Source organism: Mycetomoellerius zeteki, unplaced genomic scaffold (genome assembly GCF_001594055.1).
Source record: "Mycetomoellerius zeteki isolate Tzet28-1 unplaced genomic scaffold, Tzet1.0 scaffold58, whole genome shotgun sequence".
Lineage (NCBI taxonomy): Eukaryota > Metazoa > Arthropoda > Insecta > Hymenoptera > Formicidae > Mycetomoellerius > Mycetomoellerius zeteki.
The window spans coordinates 1,573,887-1,598,724 of record NW_017257588.1 but is presented as its reverse complement, the minus strand read 5'-3'; the positions used below and the strand labels follow the sequence as shown (position 1 = coordinate 1,598,724).

General features: G+C 31.9%; 1 protein-coding gene across 1 annotated transcript in view; it reads left to right on the top strand.

Annotated features, from left to right (window-relative positions):
- Window positions 1-24,838, top strand: part of LOC108728067 (defective proboscis extension response 14) — a 165,947-nt gene that overhangs the window by 59,652 nt on the left and 81,457 nt on the right. The window contains exon 5 of the mRNA XM_018456422.1: window positions 12,626-12,839. Within this exon, the coding sequence (XP_018311924.1) occupies window positions 12,626-12,839 (214 nt within the window). The remainder of the gene's footprint in view (window positions 1-12,625; window positions 12,840-24,838) is intronic.

Below are 24,838 nucleotides of genomic sequence, written 5' to 3'. Positions count from 1 at the left end.
TGATTCTAAACAAAATTTACATAAAACTTTTAATTTCCACATTTATGATAAAATACTCAATTTTGAATTAAAGCAGCATGCAATTAGTTATGAGAAATTAATTATAAATAATTGTTGGGCAATAATTTATTCAGTTTAAAATAGAAGTAATGCACATTATCGATTTCTGTGATGAATTTTGACGTAGAATGCGCTAATGAATTTATGGTGACTTGAATTATGAATAAATTACTGCTCAATAATCATTTATAATTTTTTATAATTAACATGAAATTTGTATGTACTTATTTAACTTAAAATTGGATGTTTTTATTATAAATTTAGAAAAGATATTTATATATAAATTTCGTTCGATCATATTTGTCTTTATTGCATCTATTATATTATACAATATTTTCCAATATATTTTTTGGACGTAAGTAGATTATATAATTTCGTCTATCTTTTTAGTTACCTTTGATAGAATTATAGACAGTAAAAGTAATTAAATAAAAAAAGAACCATTTATATCTAACAATTTCCTTAATGTCTTTGCTATGATAAAACGATTTTTTTAATAAATTATAATTATTCTGCAATCTTTTGTAATTAATTTTGTGTAATTTATTTGTATTTATTAAATCTGTATTTATTTTATTTTATTTAAAAAGAAAATTGAGAATTTTTTAATATAAACATTATATTTATACACAATTGATTAAAAAATAAGAAATTTTTGTCACATGTGTAGCTCACACATTTATATTATATAATATATTACTATTTTTGTTTTCCTTTATATAACTTTGCTTAACTATAATAATATGTCAATTATATAAACTGCTTTTCCAGAAATTCAATATTTTTACAAATTTTTATTTTAAACATTTTTAAAGACCGTGCTATGTGAGAAACATAATTAATAATAGAAATTAAAAAGCCTTTTACGGTCGAACCTAGATCTATAATGCTTTAAATAATTCAATGTGAATTATATTATATATATACTATATATGCACTTGCAGTTTGAAGGACTACAAATATACAAGTATATATATAGTATATATATAATTCACATTGAATTATTTAAAGCATTATAGATTTAGCTTCGACCGTAAAAGGCTTTTTAATTTCTATTCTAAATTTATTTTAATTATTTGAAAAAGGATGGTGATTTTAGAACATGACATGTTAAATTTTGAATAAAAAGAAATTAAAATATTGAATATCTCAATATATAAAAGCATAATAAAAAGTTAAGTATAAGTTGTTATTATGTCCAAACCCCTGAAGATTTATTCGGATTTATCAGAGAAAGATGAGAAGAGGTAGGGAGGAACGTTTAGATGAGCTCTGTCTCGCGCAGGTATACGCACAGAGGCGAATGCTGCGAGTCGAACGTACCTTTGTAACTTAGGAATATGGGTCAACGTTTCGAAAAGGGCGTTATATAATGCCTTTTCCCACGAATAGTGCGATCGTCGATCCAAATTTCGGATCAAGGAACTTGATCTTCATAACCCTGGACCATGTGTAGATAGAACGAGTTCTGGAAGGCGAAGGGGAATGAATACGAGATTTTAAATTTAAATAAAAAGAAAGATGAAGTTTATATTGATTAATATCTAAACATTTATCGTTTATAATTATAATTGTAAATATGTTTTACATAAATTTAATAAAATCTAAAAATTAACATCTAAAATTATAGAACGTCTGTCGAGAGAGTTGTACATTACTGTAAATTACAAATGGTAAGATATGTCTTATAACAAATTACGTAAAACATTTTTACGCTGCTATAATATTATTACGCAAAAGAATTAGACAATCCCGAGGATGAATGTGAATGTGCATTGATACGCATGTTATATTGGTTCACAAAGGAGTAGACAGAACTCACACGAAATGGCTCTATCTTATTTTACTTGTCTTGCCCTGTTCTATTACAATTTTTGAGACGAGATTTATTACGCTTAAAATTAAACAGATTTACTGTGTGTATATGTGTAAGCGAAGAGAGAGGATGTTAAAGAATTAAAAAATTAAGGATTTCTGTTGGATATATGTATATTTAGACTTATTTTAACAGTTTCTTAACTGGCCTCTTCCGTCGATTCCGTCGATTCTGATAATATTTAATGGAGCATTATTAGAAATAATGAATTATTTTCATTTTAGCGAATCAGTTTACTTTCGGTTTCGGAACAAATAAAGTAATAATTCATGAGACTTATAATTTTCTGCTGTCAGAATGTCCATAAATGAGCTGGACTAGCATCAGATGTTGAAGGCCGAAAAAATGGTGATGTTCATTTGGTTTTAACAGGTCGCACATAAACCCTACTGGAACTTTAATGAGTAGGTTCACTAAAAACTAAAAGAATCTGACATACTCAACAAGCTAAGTGAATTAAAAGAACTGAACGATTTGAAAGCTTCGAATTGAACGATTTCAGTGCTTTGAGCTGAACGATTTGAATGAGAGATTTGCGTGCTTTGAATGAGAGAACTGCACGATTTGAAAAAGAGAACTGGACGATTCGAATGGACGAATTGCACGATTTGAAAGAGAACGAATCTCATGGTATCGCGGTTTGTACGGGAATCTTTTCGAGGATCGTTCTCTAGTAGGATGTGTCGAGTTGGTAAATTGAGGATTCAGATTGGTAGGATTTTCCGCTCTCGATGCAAGGTTTTGTTTCTCAAATACTTATTGGATAATTATCTTTAAATCAGCTTCGTCTGGACCGTAAGTTTTGATTTTTCAAACATTTATTAGTAAGTTTACGATCACATATTATCGAGTTTAGTTTCCTCCCTGTTTTCAAGGGAGGGAGGGGAGATATAATCTGTCATTCTTTCCAAACAATACAGTTATAATTCACTGTGTCTATCTCTTTTTATCTGTTACTGATTTCTCTTTTATTAACTAATCATAAATTTTCATACTTAGACAGTATTTGCTTATATAGACAGCATATAGACAGTATACGAGTATGTTATCGATATTCTACACGTAATTGTTTGCAAGAAGTAACAAATACAACAGAACACATATTTTGAAGTTCAAAAGAAAAATTGCCGAATCCCAAACCCGATTCGCCGATTGTTCAATTTTTGAAAAATTTAGAACTTCATAACACAAAATCGCATATTTTGATAGAATTTTTATTGATAGACGCCACGACACGTACTTTTTTGGCTTCAAGAATCACCGAAAAAATTGGCATCGAAAAATTCGATGAATACTTCTGTGGTTCCCCTTGTTAATTTGAACATATTTTTTTCTATTCTATAGATAATGCAATTTATTGTTCCATTTTTTAAATGTATGAACATAATAAAATCTTGCTCCAATTTTTTTCATCTATGAGATATGAATATCATGAAGGAAATAAAATTAAATGAAAGTCTTATATTTACAATTCAAAAATATTCAATACTTATTTGCAATTTTATTATACTTTCTTTGTTTTTATTTTTCACTATTTATCGAAGCATTGAATTAAAAATTTAATCAATTATGATGCATTGACACTAAAATTAATATATTATATCTTTGCGATATCCTCTTAATCTTGCATTTTCTAAAAATCTTATCTGCACCCAAAGTTTGTTTGGCAAAAGGTGTAAGGAAAGACGACATCTTTATCATATTTGAAGATAATCTTTTACGCAAATTATTATATTACTGCTTTTATCACATTTTACTAAACTTTTTCTAGTTGTAAAAAAACATCTTTAATTTAAAAGTTGAAAACGTATAATTAAAATACAATAAATTAAACAGGAAGTTCGTGCTATTAAAAGTTACAATATATTTCAAATAAAGTTACAATTGATCACAGTATAAGTGATTAGTTATAGAAGTTATGAAATGTATTGTAATTTTTATTAACACATTTTTATTAACTTTCTGTTTGGCTCATTACCCTTTAATTATACATTTTTAATTTCTAGTTTCCTGAATCTTGATTAAATATTTTTTATATTTAATTTAATAAAAATATATTTTTCATTCATATTTTCGTTTATATATTCCTATAAATAAATATTTATTGCATATTTCAAACAATCTGTGTGTACGTGTAATTGTATTGCGTAAACTTTAAAACGTTTAAGTAAATGACCAAATCAATAATATAATACAATAATTATACAAGCTCTCCATTCTGTGAGCTGCATATGTGTGCATTCTTGTATGCACAATGAATTGATAGACGCGATTGTATGTATTCCAGGGTTAAACATTTACATTAATTTGTCCATCCATTTCAAGGCAATGGATCTGTGGAATGATACATCTAACTCTAATGTGTGTTCACAGATCCATTACCTTACTTTAAGTTAAAATAGAAAGTTAAACTCGCTGGTACGAAACTCTATCAATAAACCTGATGCTTCCAAGGCTTCGTCTTCGTCTCAAGTTTCTTCGTTGAGCACTCACAAGAAAACTCGCCAAAACACGGTCTATAATCACGACACTTTATTAGATACTCTAGAAATAACTCACATAACATAACAAATGATTTGTATGATTTAAATAAATCTAAATGATTCGCTGAGAGAAGAACGTCGACAATTTTACACGCGACGCCGCTCAGATATAACAAAGCCGAATCTATATAGGACGTATAGAACGCGGGACGCAAGTTAAGATTAGACACAGCGTGATATTTCCGGCTGCAGGATGCAGAACGCAAGACGTAGGACGCGAAAGTTGAAGTCCAATTTCAGTGCGTCCTGCGTTCTGTAACCTATTACGACCTGAAATACATTACGGACGTTACGGTGCATCTAATCTTGCGACCCGCGTTCTGCGTTCTATATAGCACTAAGACACTAGATTGCCTTAGAGGCTCCGGTTTAAAGCCCGATCTACATAGCATACAGAATTAACGCAGATGGCAGGTCGCAAATGAAACGTATTTCAGATTTGTGTTCTCAGATCTTAGGACGTGGGATGCTTTAGAATTCCTATGCACAGAATCTGGCCACTCAAACGTTTTTGTAATAAAATGGCGTCATTCACGCTCGTAGATACATACCTACGTATATGGTCGCATCGAACAATAGTAGTAACAGAGAGAAACCTAATCGTGAGAGAGGTCTTGGCTGTATTTAGCAAAAAAAATATGTACGAATCCGCTGAGTGACCAGATTCTGTATAGAGGGACTCTAGAGCCAGTATTTATAGTCAGTTCTTATATTCAAGACCGTCTTAAGTTCTGCCTTGAGATATCACGAACCAATCAGAGAACCGCATTAGCGTCTTAAGACATTAGTACTTAAAACGGTCTTGAAATAAGAACTGACTACGAATACCGGCCTAGAACCCTTCTCTCTGGAGTGGGATCTTATGTGTCTTGTCACGTGATCTCGTGAGATCTCATTACACATACTACAGTAGCATATGCATCTGGCGCACACGCATATACTACCGTAGTATACGGTAGTGAGATCTCACGAGATCACGTGAGATCCCACGCTAGGGCGCGTTCAGATTCTCATCTGGGTGCTCCCGGGTATCATGTTATTCTTGTTTAACGTTCGATAAACAACAAGGATGGAATGATACCTGGGTGGCACTCGAGTAGGAATCTGAACGTAGCTCTAGAGAGAGGAGGATTTCACGTTTCAGGAGTTAAAGAATACTGTTTCAGATTAAAATAGGCCGCATACCGCAATACGTAGGACGCAGACTCTACAGGACGCGAAAGTTGAAGTTCACCAACTTCCTACTCCTGCGTTTTATGTTCTGCGTCCTATCATAATTAAAACACGTTAGGTTAGTTTCTAGTCTTGCGACCTGCGATCCTCGTTCTACGTGCTACGTAGATTGGGTTTAATGCGAATCGAATCATCAAGCAGCTAATTCTAGCGCGAGTAACCTGAAAATATACAATCGAGACACACACACACACACACACACATTTGCAATATAATAGGAACGCATAAATTCTGCAGGATACAAGTGCTATTAAACAATCGATACATCACAGCTCTCCGTTACTTAAATCACACGATCTGCATACTCCATCACATTAATCGTAGTATTCCGCACTCTCGATATGAAAGCGATAAGCAAATTACTCCCAAATTGACGATATACCGAACATGATACGGGATGCGTTTGATTCCACAAGAAATAATTTAACTGTCCGGTAAGCAAGTTACGAAACGTTAATTTGGAATTCTGATCTTTCTTTGATATGACCTATGCAGAGTTGCCAGAAAACTAAATAAAAATCATAGAAGTCAAGAAATTTTGCAAAATTTTCTGGAAAATTAAAAGTTCTTGGTTTTAAAGAAGTTTAACACGCGTACATCACATCTATGTAGTACCAACTCAACAATTATTATAAATGCAGTGTCAGTAACATTAATAGGGTTGCCGCATACACTTTTCGTAACAGCAACCGTAAGAATTAGCCAAATTGCTCTCGCAATAAAATATTTGACGGTTTCTAAATCAGGACACAAATACAAAAATTTTCAAAATATTGAAAGCATTAGGAAAATCATAAAATTTTGTCTGGTAATAAGAGAAAGGTTATGGAATTTGAAAATAAGAAAGTCGCAACCATGGTATACATACAGTTGTTCCGAAAAAGTAACAGCTGCATTAAAGGAGAGAAGAGCAACTAAATTTAAAAACAGTTTGTACGTAGCCAATCCAATGTTTACAGCCACCTTCTCATGGACATTGATTCTACAATACTGTATGATTATTTTTTGGTACGATATACTTCTACAATATTCGAGAGCCGAAGAACGAAAGGGATCGATACTGGAGTCTGTAAAATTGACAAAACGTATATTTCGTACTTTTCCATTTTCTTCTTTTTTCTTATACAGAATAAAAAATTCTTCAGAATAAAAGAAAAAAGCAAATAGCTGTGGAAAAACATAAACCTGTATGAAAAATTAAAAAAAAGGTTGTAAATTACAATTTCCTGTTACCACGTAAATTATTTCTTTATATATAAATGATTCTATAAATATACAGGATATTCCATTTTAAATGATGACTTCAAGTCAGGATTATAATCTAGACATTTATCAAGATTAAGGCCATTGAAAATTGTTCCTCTTATTTTTATTTTTGCACCAAAAATTCATTTTTACATAAAAGTGAAAATAAGAGAAACAATCTCCGATAGCTTTGATCTTGACAAATATTATTGAAGTCATGATTTTGAACAACATTTAAGAAGTTCCAACCGTCGGTCTGACACCTTGGATAATGCTAATGTTGGTGATACTGTAATCTTTCTGGAACATATCAGCCGTTGTCTCTTCAAAAAGAAACTAGAAGTATATTAATATTTATTTTCCAAATAAAAATAAATAATACTATATGCTTATGAAAGGGTTGTATTAATAACTTCATTTACATACATATATTTATTTAACAACACATTTTTATAATTTAATTATTCATTTATTATTGTTTTTTATTGTGTAATATTTCAACTTAAAAGATGATGATAAAAATTTCAATTTTTTTGTATAAATATTTTAAATAATCAATTATTATTTTTTTTATTGTTATAATACTTCAACTTTAACAATAATGACAAAAATTCAAATAACAGAAAGAATGGTATTTTCAATCGAAGCGAATCTTGGTGCTTAATAATATTCATATGCAAATTTGCAAATACACTTTTTAATTGTATAAATCTGTTGTGCACCGATTAGGTTTGTCGGACTTGAAATGCAATCATAAACTGAAGCTGGAAATAACATCACAAATTACATAGATCATTTAGTAATGATGTTAAAGCATCTTAAAATAAAAAATTTATTAATTTACAAAATTTCAGTTTTTTTTTTGTATGAGTACTTTAAGGAATCTAGACTATTTATGAAGTATTTTTATCAAGATTATGTATTTACAAAATGTTATCGCGATTCATTAATTAGTTGTTTTGTAAATAAATGAAGTTTATTTTGTTTATTAACAAAACGTTTATTACATTTATTAACAGAAGGTTCACTTTATGTATTAAATTTTATTTACAGAGCAACAAATTAGTAAATCGCAATAAAACTTTATAAATACATAATCTTGATAAATACTTCATAAATAACTTCATAAATATTGATTATTTAAAGTATTTATACAAAAAAACTGAAATTTTTGTGTAAGTTAATAAGTTTTTTATTTTAAGATGCTTGTTAGCATCTTAAATGATTTATGTAACATTATTTCTAGCTTCAATTTAGGATTGCATTTCAAGTCCGACAAACCGAATAGGTGTGCAGTAGATTTATAGAATTAAAAAATGTATTTGCAAATACGCATGCTATGTGAATATCATTAAACACTAAGATCCGCTTTAACTGAAAATAACGTTCTTTCTATTACTTGAATTTTTTTCATTTTAAAAGTTGAAGTATTATAACAATAAGAATATAATAATAAATGCAGTAAATAAACTATAAAATGTGTTGTGTTAAATAAATATATATATGAGGTTATTCACACAACTGTTTCATAAGTATAATTTTAATATTCACATTTATATGAATAGTATAAATATTAATACATTTTCAATTTTAGATTTTTGCAGCGACTGTACTGCTAATATCCTTAATAAAAATCCTGTAAATCGAAAGATTTTATCATAGAGAAATAATTTAATAGAGAAATATGTCTCTCTCTCTCTCTCTCTCTATCTCTCTTTCTAATTACTATAATATTATCTTTATGCTTTTTTATCGTGTGTCGTGTTTCGTAATAACATTACGCACAAAGCAATTTGCTCAGCTATCTGTCGATTTGAGTATCGGAATAGAATATATCGTATTGTTCTCTTTGTAAACATGCTGCAGTGTACGAAATTCGTTCGAATTTCGGTTGCAAATGGTAACGCAGCGACTTTATGTACAAAACTGTGCATGCTGTAAAAAACAAAGCCAAAGTTGCTATTACTTTGAAATATTTAATACCTTATAGAATTTAAATTTTTATCCATGAACTAATTTTCGTCGTCTCCAAGTATTTAATATTTTCGAAGTAATTCACGTCTCGTATTGAGATACGCGCGTGTAATATATCTTATAAAATATTTAAAATAAATTCCTGCGTTTTGAATGAATTTCTATAAATATTCCATCAATGTACATTGAATCTATTTGAATTAAAGAGTAAAATCTATCTTATTTGTTATACTGGAAAAGATACGTAAATTAGATTATTATTGTTATTTTATGTCAAAACATTTCATATCTCCAAGGCAATAAAATTACTTGTAATATATCCAGAAATATTTTTATATAAGTTTAATGAATCATGAAAATTTATTGTTTATGCATATCTTTTTTTTATGTATCAATTTATTATATAATTATTTTAAATACGATTTTGCGCACCGTGAAACATAATATGGTTTCCAATAGAAATATATTTTATAAAAAAAGACATGTATACCTAGAGTAAATTTAATTTGTACATATACTCATTATACAACGTATACATATTACATTTATTAGTCGTGACTTTACATAATTTTTTATTTTGTTTGGTGTTTCCAATGTTAATTGTGCACAATGCGTAATTCCGCCAAAGTATGTAAAACATTATTAATAATCGCTCATAAAAATAAATTATCCAATGATTTTTTTGTTATTCCACGCTTTCTAGAAACAGTACTGGATGAATTACATTTATACTGGCGAAACGTTTAAATTGCATTGTGAAATGTATTTGAATTTAAGCATCGTTAAAGAAATAATTATTTATAAATGCTGCTTTGTTAAAATAATTAAAAAAATTTTTATTTCCGATTACTTCGATTTTTATTTTAAAAGAATAAATATCGCAAAATATCTGCTTTGACACATCCAGAGAATTACTTAAATTATATATATATATTATATATATATAGTGGTAAATTAATAGTAAGAATTAGATAATTGAATACAATCGTAAAAAATTACTTCGTGGAGTAAACGATGAAAAAATCATTTTGTTTCAATGGCGGCATGTATATATGATTGCTCGTGTTGACGTTGCCAACGTTCCATATATTTGTAAAAACAAATACCAAGACTAGTTGTGTCGAAAAATGTTTATTTTATTACAAAATAAATTTGAGCAAATATTCTATTTTTTGCGTTTTAAGTCAATTCTGGACTATCATATCGTATTAAATCTATTCCGTTTATTTCAAGAATAATATAAATCTATACCGTTTATTTAAAGAATAATATATATATGTGATAAAAAAGATATATAATATATAAATTTTTAATTTATCATTATTACCTTAAAGCCAGATTTTTCCAAAAGAAAAATTATGTGATTTTTATAAATTGTGAAAATGAAATACAAATATCGATTAATTACAGTCATACTAATCATCAGAATATGTCGATGCGTGAGGCTTTACAAAAAACTCTCTATGTTAATTAAATTTCTTATTACATTGTTTTATTATTAATATTATTAGAAAAATGTTTTGTAAATTTATCTTTTTAAAACAAGTAAAAGAACGCGAATATTTGATTATTATCTAATAATATTTTTTTTAGCAATTAATTTCGTATAACAAATCAAACTAACCAAGACTTCTTATAAATCAAAAGAATTAAAAAAGAACATGGGCAATAGGAGTCAAGCGCGGAAGACGTTGCGCAAATAATACGACTATAAAGCGTAAAATTTGTTTATTTTACTAAACGCGCTTACATGTTTCGGCTCATTTTTGAGCCTTCTTCAGAGACAACATAAACTCACATATATAAAATATAACAAATATTAACTTGTCATGGTGAGCTCCCCTGTATCGAGAATATAAATGCCAGAATTAAACCCAGATAAGAATGAAATAAAGAAAAAAGAAAAGAAATTTTGGAAATCTCGAAATAGAGAAAATGAAAAACTAATGTATCAGAAAATTTTGAAATTATAATTGATTATCCCGAAAGTTAGGAAGCTCATCATGGTCACAAGGCACCATATCGCAAACAATACTATTAGTAATTCAAAAACCGGTTTCTGATATGTTGGCCAGTCAGTATCAGACCCAGTGAGTCACTTTTAGATTTAGTTGGTCTTTATTGAGATAGCAATTAGAAAACTAACGTTAAAAAGTTAATCAAATTCAAGAAAAAGAATTTTGAAAATATTATAATTTAATTTACGCAACGTCTTCCGCGTTTGACTCCTATTGCCCATGTTCTTTCTTAGTTCTTTTTAGCAATTAAGATATTTTACCTTTGTTTGTTGTAACAAAGTCAAGTTTGATCTTAGTTTTCTTTACTTTTAATTTAATTAAAATTAATATTTTTTTATACATACATATGTTACATAATACGGATCTTTTATCATACTTTAAAAAATTCCTCCATATGAAAAAATATATAACATCGATTTATTTATATTAAAATATACATTCATAAATACATATTCATAAGTGTAAAACATACAATACTTACAGGTGTTTTATTGGATATTGAAGCATAGCAATGTAAAAAAATTTAATTTTATACTTCAAGTACTTCAATAAACTTGTATATGCAGTTGGACGCAATTGTTTAAAATCACAACTTTTATAAGAGAAACATATTAAATATTGTAAAATTATCTATAAACTATTCTTTACGCCTTAATATACTTTACTTAAAAGCATTTTCTATTTTATTGAAATATTTATCAATACAATATTTTTCGTATGTTTCTTGGCGGACAGTTGTACATAACCCAACTTTTTACTCCCATCTTGAAACGTTTATTAATTTCTTTTCTGCCTTGGCATGGCAAAAGAAATTAGTGCCAAAAACATCTTGTGAGTTTATCTTCTTGACTAAGTTTATCGAAGTTGTGAGAACTTTTTTGTGCATAAAGCTTCTATCTAATTTAATGAATGGGGGAGCGATACAATCGGTTTTAAAATGCGGACATATATTTGCGTCAGATAATAGCAGTTAACGGCATAACTTACTGTGATTTACGGGCAATACGGTCGTATTTTTATGGTACACTGTTCCATTAGCTTCGATGTGCATGATTTATGCAAAGTGTTCTTGGCACTCTCTCTCCCTCTCTTTCTTTCTCTCTCTTTCTTTCGTGAAAGGTACAAGACTACTCTTATACGTCCACTCACGAAAGTCTACCGCGTATAAATATGCCTTGTCTGCACCCTTGTATATCGCGTGTAAAGTTCAAAAGTGAATAGCGACTTTCCAAGTTCTGGGGGTAATAGTTTTCGGAGGTCACTAGCAACTGACCAGAGAAAGATGTCAGTAGAAATTCTATTTTCTATTTTACAAAGATAATTGTTAATAAAGAAGAGGAGAAAATGATGTGTTTTTTATTATTTTGTTAACCTCTTTAATTAACTCTCGTAGTGAAGAATTTTTATAGCTGTTTTGTAGCTGTAGTTAGCTATAAAAACTATTCTTAAGTTCTAAAACATCCTGTTTGAAGTATGTAATTTTCGTCTTACGGTGATGATAGAGGAAAAGGTTCAAAGATTTTTATATTTACAATTTAGAACCTTATAGTATTAATCGTACAACTATCTGAAATTTTCCCTTTGGATCCAAATGACCCGTTGCTGTCATCCAGGGTTAAAAGCTTTGCGGAAAATTCTGATGGACTGCATTAAGCGCTACTTTTTTTTCATTACAGGTGTCTTGGGTGCGTAGACGAGGAGACGAGCTTCATTTACTCACCATTGGCCTCGATACATACGCGAGTGACTCCAGATTCTCCTTGGCCTTGGAGAAACCCAATGACTGGCGATTGCTTCTACGCTCCGCTACGGAACGCGATGCCGGTCTTTACGAATGTCAAGTCAGCGCCCACCCACCATTAATCAGAACTGTCCATCTAGCGGTGTCAGGTAAGTGAGCGCGTCATTGCGTGTGTGTTCATCTAACCGTCCGGGACTTGGCAACCTCGAAGCAATCAAGAGCTGCTATTTCCTACTGCTACTAACGATATGTACTTTGATCTGATGACCGCATTGCGACCCGTAAATCATCGTGTTTGTACAGAGTATCTCAAAATCATTCCCATTACCGAAATGCTGATATTAACAGCATAATAAGAAAAAAAATGTATATCAGATTTCTCGGCAACTGGAAGGTTATTTAAATTCAAATATTAAACAGTTTTTGTCAAAAGGAATTCCAGATCACTTAAAGAATTCCGTAATTAAAATATGTGGAATCTCTGAGGCATCCCTGATCATCATACAAAGCTTTCTGTTATCGGTGTAATTGTTATGAGACGCTTGTTTCGGGATGTTTGTAACTCACAACATTTGTAACTATTTGCATAAAGTGAAGACTAATTATGCTAATGGTAAAGATGAAAGGCCATGATGCATTATTGTCTTAATCTACTTTTATAAAGTACTACAACTATAGAAAGTCGTTCTCTGGATATATAATCCATGTGTCCCGTGGCGCGTTTTCACTGGACCATAAATCACGGTAGCCACGTCGTTAGGGTCGTCCTCTTCGTGGCATAATGGCGATCTCGATGTTGTAACGATGTTCTCGTGGCACCCACGTCCCATGCCACTTAATTGGACTCCCGTCCTTTACTCGTGTCCTCCCTTTCCGTTCTACCCTTCCTTTTTTTCTTTTTCTATTCGCGCGTATCTGTATTTTTCTTTTATTATTGACAATGTAGCTACGCCGGTATTTGATATACGAGTTGCACGATTGTACGTGGATACCTGTATCGAATAAAATACAGAAATGTGTTAAACTATACACTCCGGTAGCGATAACATCGTCTTCCTTTAGTTGCGACTAGTAAAGATATTTAACTTCAATAACGAAGTATAACTTGTTCTAATAGCACAGTAAGCTCATTATCATCTATCATCTATGCATAATGGACTTGCACCGGATAATTCGTAACTGACTCAGCCGACTATCAATGATTGATTGATAGCGAGCAATATCGCAGTTGTCAGCTATATTTGATTAATAACGGACGTAAGACTAATAGACACTTTGAAGATCAAATTCGGGCTTTCACCTACAACGTCCGATGATATCTCTATAGCATGACGGTTTTAGCTACCAAGTACATGTAGCTAAGCGAATAGTTCGGCCGAGATTAATGAGACTGGCGCGCGTTGAAAAGAGAACTTGGAACACTTGAGGTTTCAAAATTTATATATTCGAATAAGAGCGATTATACATATATACATATACACACACATATATACATATGCGCGTAGAATTTGTAAATTAATTATAAATGGTGCCACGAGCACGAGTGACGTGTGTCGCGAAATAACGATGACGAGCGCTGCAATATTGTTACCAGAATATCTTTCAAAAGTACTATTCTTTATTTCAGCAGATAGTTAAGTCTTTATTGATCGATACAGAAAACTTCTTTTTTACTTTTTTCTCAAAAGTTGTGAAAGTCAGTTATAATTAAATTTACTTGTACGACTGTGGATATAGTTAACTCTCTGACATGTGCAAAGAGGGAGATACATTTCAAATTGGATGCAAGATGTATCTCTTAAAGTTTCATATACTTTACTGTAGTTGTATTTATCAAGTATATGTATGTACTGGTATAAAATCTCGATTTGACAAATGCGCGTGCTTGTTAGACTGCATTACGCGAAAGAAACATAGTGATAAGAACGCCAGAAGTACGTGGTAAAAGATGCAGTGATAGGAGAAGACGAGGACAGAAAAGAGATAGAAAGCATCGCGAGAGATGAAATCAATATAGGTATGCAGATATCGAAATATTTTTCAGTCACCGTAGCTGCAATAGGAGGGTTATGAAATATCTGACCGAAATACCAGGTACAGGAGTGAAATAAATTCCATGCTCTGTGAAATAAACGGAATATTTCGCGGACCCAACTGGTGGAACGAACGATTGCGGTATATTATTCTCCTACACATCGTTCGGCTTTCGTTTTAAGTTATAAAGTCTGTTCAAGCGTATCATTTTTCCATAATCTTCGGTCGAATATCGATACAGCAAGTTAAGATCTTTCTTGTACGTTAAGAATCTCTCGAGTAGTAGGAACGATGGAACAGCTTGACCGAGGTATATATTATGATTTCCTTTGCCGATATGATTCTTTAATACGAATCTTTTTATGTACGACAGCATATCGTTGCGTTGATAGAAAAGTGACACTTCAAAATTAGCAACTTTTAAGTGGAAACCTTTGTAAGTTCTTAATTGAAACAATGTTTTAATTATGATAATGAATATACAATTTTTATAACTTCACTTTCTTTTCATATGTTATATTTTTCATTATAATGTATATTTTTTAAAACTACAGATTTCTATAGACAAGAAGACTTCTCGACACCATTTTTATCTCTTTTCTATCACATGCAAAATAATATAAGTGAGCAGTCTAGTTATAGAAGTCTGTGTTTAAAATTATACTATGAGTATTTAAAATTCAAACATTGCAGCTATAATAAAATGTAAATTTAATTTCTTATCAGAGTTGTGACATTTTTCCATTTAAATGAGCTATATGTCATAAATGAGTTGCGTTTTTCCACAAAAATATGTTATATAAATTAAGGTCAATTTCCTTACATTATCTTAAAAATGTTAATTTTTTATTTATGTCACTTTTTTTAACACAGCGAGAATCCTTGTACCTTTATTCAATAATTCACACGTTATAAAATAAAACTTTGTGACGTTTAAATTTTACACAGCATCGTGATTTCTTGGAATATTACTTCGTTCTTGGACAAACAAAAAATCCGTGAGTAATGATTTCTTTTGAGAACGTGCCGATGTGTTCGTTAACGTCGAGAATTTCCGACTCTTTCTTTTTTTTCGATCTTCTCTTGGGCATTTCTACATCTGGTAGTTTACTCACCGTTCTGCCCTTATCGCGCGCAAGAATTTCTATAATGACCTGTAAAAGTTGCGACGGGCGTCATTTATTATCGCGACTTTACTTTTCTTTCATTCTCTTATCCTTCCATTAATCAAAAAGCTATCATTGTCTCCTGATGAGCTATTTATGTTATCATGCGCAAGCCAAGGCAACATTGTTCATTATTGTAGGCTATAAACCGTTCAACATCGGCGAGTGGACTCGCTTACATAGAAATAAAATTGCGTTACAGAACTTAAGAAATAATTTCTGGTCGGCGGGCACTATTCGGAAGCTTTATTTCTGGCAAACGTTCAAATAGTTAGGAACTTAAATTCCGCTAGCGACAGCGGCTTTTCCGAGGGCGTAAACTACTTGTGCCAGCGCCCAGTCTCTCGTTTCACTACCGATCTACATTGAACTCTGGCGTTGTGAATTTTACGAGCCTGGAGCCACATTCTAATCGGATTTCCATAATGGCCTATCGATTGATGTCGGCCCAGTACAAAAAGAGCGTGAAATTAATACAAGAAAGAGAGAGAAAGCGCTTCTTCGTCATTTCGAATAGTTAATGTATAAAGTCGCTGTAAAATGAAACGGTAAAAATTTCAAAAAGAACTTTACCCATTTTATTTATATAGATTGAGATCATCCCTGTACAAAGATCAATCGTACGTCAAAGCATACAAAGTAGATTAAATCTACAAGTGCCAAAGCTAAAATAGCTGTAAATCAATGTTAGAACCTTATCATTGTGGTGAGGTATACTACTCTCTAAAATTATGATTATGATTTTCTGCAGATTTCTGTAGAAATCATAACTTCTAAAAATGAATCAGTATATTATTATTGAAAAACAGTAAATATTCACTAATAATTACAGTTATAAGTGTAGCATTAGGATCAGTAATAATGCACTGATTCACTTTTAGAGAGTAATTTTACTATATTTCTGCTTGCAGGATGCTTTTAATCGACTGATAATCTTTTATTATGTAGTTAAAAATGCTTTTAAATCTTTTTTCATTAATTCTCTCCTGCGTCCAAAAAGATTTATTTTCTATATCTAGAGTATCTCCTTACAGTGACGGTATATATAAGAATGATGTTCACACTGTAAATTGTTGTGCCCATATGTCATTCATTTATCTAATGGGTATGCCAAATGTCTTATTAAAGACGCATTGAAAAAATGATTTTGCTGAAGCTCATATCTAAAAATTTAGGTAGGGGTACAGATTTGAAAATAATTTTGTTGGACCATCAAAATAAGTAAGCAAGATTCTCAAACTGGTTGCTAGAATATAAAAATTCTTTAAATATTTCTCTAAATACAAATATTTATAATTCTCTAAATATTTTTTAGGAATTCTAAAAATTTTCTGAAAATTCTCTAAATATCTTTCGCAGCATAGCCATCAACATTTAAGCATTCTATTTAATTAGTTTAATAATCCAGCAAAATTATTTTCAAAATTGTATTTAGCTAAATTTTTTTCTTTTCGTGTAAGTATAGGATTCCTTCCTTAGGGATTAAGATTCTTTCCTTCTAAGGAAAATGTTAGCGACACATTTCTAAGCTTCGACAGTTCCGAACATCTTAAAAAGATTATATAGCTACTTTCGGTAGATTTAAAGATTTAAAACTATTTAATTTTTAATATTTCTGTTATTATGTAAAAGTAACTTGAACGCGACTCAAAATGGGCGACGTTTTTCTCGCATCTTTTAATGCTGTTATCAAATCGATCGCCTGTCAGCGAAAAAGCTGCGCTGCACGTGCACCGTTCTACGAACGTGGCATTCATTCCATATTCACTTAATATCTAAGAAAAGATATGCCGATCCTGATGTGGCTTAGGAATGGTGAAATTTTCGCATAGATACGATATGTATTGCACGCGACTGTCAGGAAGAATATTCAAGCGATTAGATCGGGACGAGGTCGATCGAGGAAATGTCCGAAGGTTGTACGTGCCATGCAGGATTTTGGGGATTGGTCTTTTTACGACGACGACCACATTCGCAGACGAACGTTCCGTTATAAAGTTGAGAGTCGGGGAATATAGGGATTGTAACGGCAGCTTATGCAGTTCCGCGCTTTTCGCGACGGGGAAGAAAGGAAACGTGTACTCGACTATGGGTCACCACCCGCTTTCCTTTACCGTACACGTACCGACGTTCCCGGTTGGCCGAAATAAATCAAGGCTTGCCAATACCGGGTGCTCTACCGAAGTCTTATTACATAGTCGCAACCAGTTTGCAGGTACCTGTCACGCTTATTTACAAAGAAAAGTTTACTCCCTCAACAGTCGATTCTTCTTTCCTGTCTCAATCCCTTTCTCCGTTCTCATTATAGTGTATCCAAAAGCTGTAATTCTCACTAAAGTGAAGAACAGATTGCACTAAATTTCCGTTAGCGAGTGCAACTTCGATACTTCATCGTGTTTCTTAATCAACGATATGGTATCGAACTGTTGAAATGTTAAACTACACGGAAAGAATGATTTTGCTGAAGTATTTAAAAACAGTTAGATATAGATAGTTAGATACAGATCAGAAAATAATTTTGTTTTCATAGCATACTTTGTCTGGCGTACTCTGGATGTTATTAGGATGTCCCTTGGAGATCTATGCTGTATGAATTGATTATCAAAATAATTATGTAGGACGTTCCATCTACACTGTAAAAGGTGCAGTGTTTAAAGTGTTTACGTTTAAAACATCTTCGTAAAACAAATGTTTAATAATGCAGGATATTTCAATATTAAGCATTTTAGTTTTAAATCTAAACGTATATAGTGTTTTGTTTATTAAGAAAGTTTAAAACTGAAACATCTTTAAATGTTTAAAAAATGGAAACGAGAATAAAACATTTTAATATCTTAAAATTAAACACTTCTTTTTTTAACGTGATTGTTAGAATACAAAAGTTTTTTACAGCATTGTTCATCATCCTATATAATTATTATTTTAATGATATACAAATAAAATTATTTTTAGATCTAAATCTAGTTTTTACATATTTCGGCGAACTCATTTTTCAGTGTATGTATGTTATACTTCCTAAAATGAGCAATTACAACCAATCATGTTGGAAGATATTAAAGAATTATTACAAATCGATTCTGGTTATATATATTCTGTTCGCGTGAGAAGTTTGAATGGCGAATATGATCGATCGCGTAATAATCATACGATCTCTTATCCGTTCTTATTCGCTGCGAAATAGCTTGGCTGCGTTCACAGCCAAGAATCCGTCATAGTAATATTGCCGACGACAAAAGAACGCTTGTGCAAATTCCAACATGTCGCTCTATCGTTCGTGCGAAATTACATCGACGAATTCCTGGCGTGGATCTCTTGGCTTCTAAAGAGAGAGAGTAAGAGAGAAAGAGAAAAGAAGAGGAACGCGAAAACGGGGGCATTATCCCGATGAAACAATGAGTTCCTCCTTCGCATCAGACGCGGCAACGTTTTTCTTACCACTTCGTAATAGTGTCGCGTTAGATTATGCCTCGTAATGCTGTATAAACGAGCCGCGCCGCCGTTACCGGCGTGGTAAATTTTCATTCTCGATCGACCGCGCGACAAGATCGAACTTTAAGTAACTGTAGCACGGGTTTTTTCGCGAAGAGGAAAATTCAAGTCGATAAACAGCGTTCTAACAGCGCTCGCAATTGCGCTTGTTATACCCGGTAATTTTCAGATGCCTCAGTACAGACGCTTTATCTTTCCTAATGGCTGTTATCGTTCTCTGCCTCTTATCGTATTCGATGTTAGGGATTCTTACCGAATCGTACAGCTGGTAACTCTAAAAGTGCTTACATCAGCGGCATTATTAACGTGAACGTCCATTAAAACGGCAGACGTTGTAGCTAAGCACGCGAGCTTGCGATTTTCTGTAGAAATTTTGTTCGACTGCGCAGTAATTCTCGTGGGTTATATGTGCATCAGCGTTTCAAATAAAGAGAAATGCAAGAATATTGGAAAGGGCGATGGTTGCTGACGAGTTTGAGCAGTTTTTGTGATCGGCGCAATTTTATCAATACCTTCGATTGACGAGTATTTCACTCTAGATATTCCGCACGTTGAAATTTCCCGCTTTTATAGTTCCATATATAGTATCTTCGCAAGTGATTAAAATTGCAATATACAAATGAGACGAGGCGAATACATCGGTAAGCAAAAAATAGAATGAAATTACGCTTCGAGCACAGTTTATTATCTTTCGAAGAAGAGAACAGCGATATAATATTCTTAAATTCTCTCTTTACCGTAGCGACGTAATGTTCTTAAATTCTCTCTTTACTACAAATTTGCTCATTCAACCATTTCGTGTGCGCATTATCCAATATTCGAACGAGCGGAATCGAGCTGGCAAATCACGGAAGATTGAGATTTGGGACGCACGGCTAGTTCTCGAGCCGCGTAATCTAGATGATAACGCCTAGATTAAGTCCGATGCCGAAATACCGAGAGTTAATCGCATTCACGGGACACGCAGCGTCCCAGAAGCGTATAATTATCGCACCCAAGCGTTTAACATCGAACTGCAGGCTGCCTCGGAGGGATTCTATGGCGGTAGTGAGAATCCTAATTTCTCAGGGGCCAACGTTAAAATACATTCTAATTCGCCGACTCTGTGGATGGTACTGAAATGAGTTTCGTCTACAGTTACCTTTCCTCCACCTTATACCGTTGTATCCTGTTATCGAGCTTCCTGTTATATTTCTCATTGTGAAAGATTTCTCTTGTAAAATGAAAGATTTTGCTACCCGATAATCATCTCGCAAGAGACATTTGTAGCGAAGAGAATAAATCTTTTCAGTGATAAATTTAAATACGAACATTTTGTTCTCGCGAATGAAAATAAGATTAAAAAGGATTGAAAAACGAAATAGCGTTGCCGGGGATGCCAAATGACAACTACAGACAAATCGATCGTTAACTATAACGGTTGAAATACATCAGTATAACCGCCACACTCGTGCATTTGGCGACAGCTTTGCGTGCGACCGCTATCATTTAATATCTCGTTAACGTTGTCGCATGTGGAGACGCTTGATCGCGCGCGCCAAATAACAACCATCCATTAACGCGGCACACCGATTATAAGCACGAACGGTGCTCGTACCAGCAAATGCGAATTATCAATCAGTCACTTCTATCGGCATCCATTAATTAACAATAACAAGATTAACGAAAGCGGATTTTCCTCTGATCAATAAATGCATTACTCTGATTTATTTAAAGGTTTTTCTCCCGCGTAGGACCTATCTCTCTGTTACTATTACGTGTATTAATTAATTTTCTTCGTTGATTATCAGTCACTGCAACCAGCGCTCTACGACCATCAGCAATCGATGAAAGTAAGGTATTCGCGTAATAAGCGCGATATGATTAAGTTATCGCGTGCGTTCTACTTTGTTAACATTATATTAATATAATTATATTCCTGAACTTGCTGTGATACATACGCATGTATACAGAATGTCCCTGAACGCGCTAGTCTCTAGAGGGAAAATCGATTTTGAAAATTTGAAAGTTAGTTAAAATTAATAAATACGCTTTTTAAGCTTAAATGCTTTTAGTAATATTGCATACTATAGAATTTTTATGAACGTTTTATATTAGAAAAATATGTGAGTATAAAAGTGCGATACTCTATTAAAACAATAAAAATTATTTAATTACGTTCATAAAAAAAAGTTTTAAACACTATCTGTTTGCGTTTTATTTATTGTGAAAAGTTTAAAACACTATTTCACAATAAACAAAATCCAAACACTATGTGTTTGGATTTAAAACACTAAAACATTTAAAATTGAAGTATCTTTTATTATTAAATTTTTGTTTAGCAAAGATGTTTTAAACGGAAACATTTTAAACACTGCATTTTTTACAATGTATCTATTATATTTTATATATAATTTCTTTAGTAACGTAAATTATTATAAATAAAATATTACATTTTATAAATGAATTATTAAATGTTTTATTTACATTTTGATAATTATCAAGGTAAATAACATGAGATGTACTGTTGCAGTTTACTTAACTCTTAACTGGTGTCGAGTTCGTTGGACCCATATTACACCTTTCAACGATATGTAATAAGTAGGTAAATGAGAGTCCAAATATAAAAAAAAATATTTTCAAGATTAAAAAAAAAATGAGTTTTATTTTATTAGTCTTTAAAAAATAAGAATCCAGTGGATCCACACACACATGCCGTTACAAATGTAATATTTTTTTTACGATAATATAATTAAATTTTAGACAAAAAAAAAGACACAAAGATCAGCTAATCTTCTGATCTGAAAATTATTTTTCGAAAACGAAGATTAAAATAAAAAAAAATTTTGTTCTATCGTACATTCTCAACTGATTTTCAGAAATTACATCTTTTTAGCTGCACCGCCAACTGAGGTTCTTTAAAGACGTTTTGCGTATTTGTTGCAATGTATTTTTTCCTTTTACCTCATTTGGCGAAAATTGAGAATTCGTAATGCAATAAGTGCACAGGTTAGAGCAGTTCGTGCTGCATGGAAGCGGAAGTGTACTTCCACGAATGCAAACAGCAACCGCAGGGGTCTCTCCACTGACTGAGAGTTCGCCACGCGTATGATATATATGGCTGCGCGTATTTGCCGTTAAACTGCAAAAGTTGCGTATGTAAATTGAGTCTTCTCTCGTGGCGATAGCTGTGTCGTTTGGAACTAGCGCGATTTTGTCGTGGCGCCGCGCATCTGGCCCGTCTGACTCTCTGGAATCTTCAATAAATAAATGCATGAGCGAGTACACGTATGTACAGAGAGCGAATATGATGCATACACGTGTAAACGGGCAGGATATATCGCGCATTCCTAACTCGTTCGTTCGCAGATTGATGCAAGCGCGTGTAACGTAGAAATGTGTCCGTGTAATGGTTGAACTGTGCAGCGACGATTACCCTCTTTCTGTTCATATTCTATTTTTTTCCACATCAAAGCGTATGTAAATACACTGCATTTTTTTCTCGTATTGAATCACACGTACATATGCATATAGATATTCTTTCGTAAAGGGATAGAAATAGGTTTGCAAAAGAGTTCTGTTCATAAAGAATTATTTGTATTTTTAGCTTGATTTTTAATTTAGCTCCGCAATATATACAAAATGTGCCAAACAGTTTAAAATGTATACCTACTTGTAATAAAATTCATCGATACGGGAAGTTCAGATTATATACTCGGGTTATTTCATTTAAACATAGCAGAAACAATCAGTATGCATCTGTGCGAATGTACGGTACTTGCTTACGGTATGAAACTACGATCGATTCTCATGGGAGATGCAACTACACCGAGTGCATTGTTAATACTCTCCAAGGTATAAACGAAAACAATATACAGAGAAACTACGAAGAACAATACTCGGAGAGAATAATCGACCGTGATCGCTGGCATACTTTACGAAGTAGATATGCCGGCTATTTATTACAAGGAGGATTATGTTTCTCAATAATGAGAACACGAATATAAGTTAGGCATCAGAAGAGTTCAAGATAAATTGCTACAAGCAAGATGAATAATTGATGAGATAACAATGAACTCAGATTTGATTTTGCCTGCGAGTAAGTTGTGCTTGTCTATACAAGATATTCTATGATCACCGTCAATATTATAACAGAGCATTTTCGAAATTAATTAAATGTTCCTGATGCAAACATCACAAGTTTTTGAAGTATAGTATATACGTTTTTGAAGTATAGTATATAAGTTTTTGAACTATATTATAAGTAATTATGTTAGTTAAATAATAACAAGAATTAAAGGCCTAATGCCGGTCGAAGCTAGATCTTAATTGCTTTTTTTAAATAATTCAAATGTGAATTATATATATACATGTACTTGTGCATATATATCATATTTGTAGTCATATTCACTACGCGTCGAAATTTTTCCGGACTTTACAAACGCAGCTAAACTACTGAAATAATACCATAAATTAAATTTTGATGCTCAATAGAATCTATTGGAGAGATCTTAACCTAATGGAATCTGTAAATAAATTTTAATTATTGCGAAAAATATTACCTCGGCCGGAAGTCGAACCCGGATCTCTTACATTCCGTGTGAGCGTCCTTCCTTACCAGTTAGACTACCGCTAGCTTCGATCGACAGGCCTTTAATTCTTGTTATTAGTGAGTCGTATGAGATTTAAATTTGTTTAGTTATTAATGTTGTATTTGTTATAGATTTTCATATATATAATTTAAACAATATTAATAAATAATCTCAAATTGCTATATTGTTGACACGTTGTCAGAGTTATTTTATGATATGATACGTCAGAGATTATATTTCACTGTCAGTATCGAGCGTTTTTCATATACAACTGAATTCTGAGATAATTTATATAAAATATTCCACAACGAAATATTTATTAATCCTCACATTATTTTATTTTGTTTTAAATGATAGGTATAAAGTATAATTATCGATAAGCTGTAACAATTATAAAAGATTAGAATCAAATTGGTGCATTATAAGAATAAATGTAATTAGTAAGCATTATTGCAATATTTATTAAATGAATTAAGAGAAATGTAACATGAGAGATTATAAAATATTTCTTATATTTTCATTTATGCTTATAACACATATGCATTGAAAAAATTGAGTATTTATTTTGCACTAATTTATGTATAATATTGAACTCTGGAAAGATTTAGCAAGGCCACACTAAAAAAAATATAACATAGTCAATTTTAATAAATATTTAGTTGAATACTGTCAACTAAATATTTATTAAACGTAATGATATATTTATTTGGTACCATTAATTTGATTTAACAATCACACACATTCTTTTTATTGAACAAATATTTATTTACTCTAAGTAAATGTTATTTGTATTGAACTAAATAGATTAAAATCGACTATGTTTTCTCTCAGTGCAACCATGAAAAAAAATTTTTAATTTCATTTCTAAAGTATTCAGGAAGGGAAAGA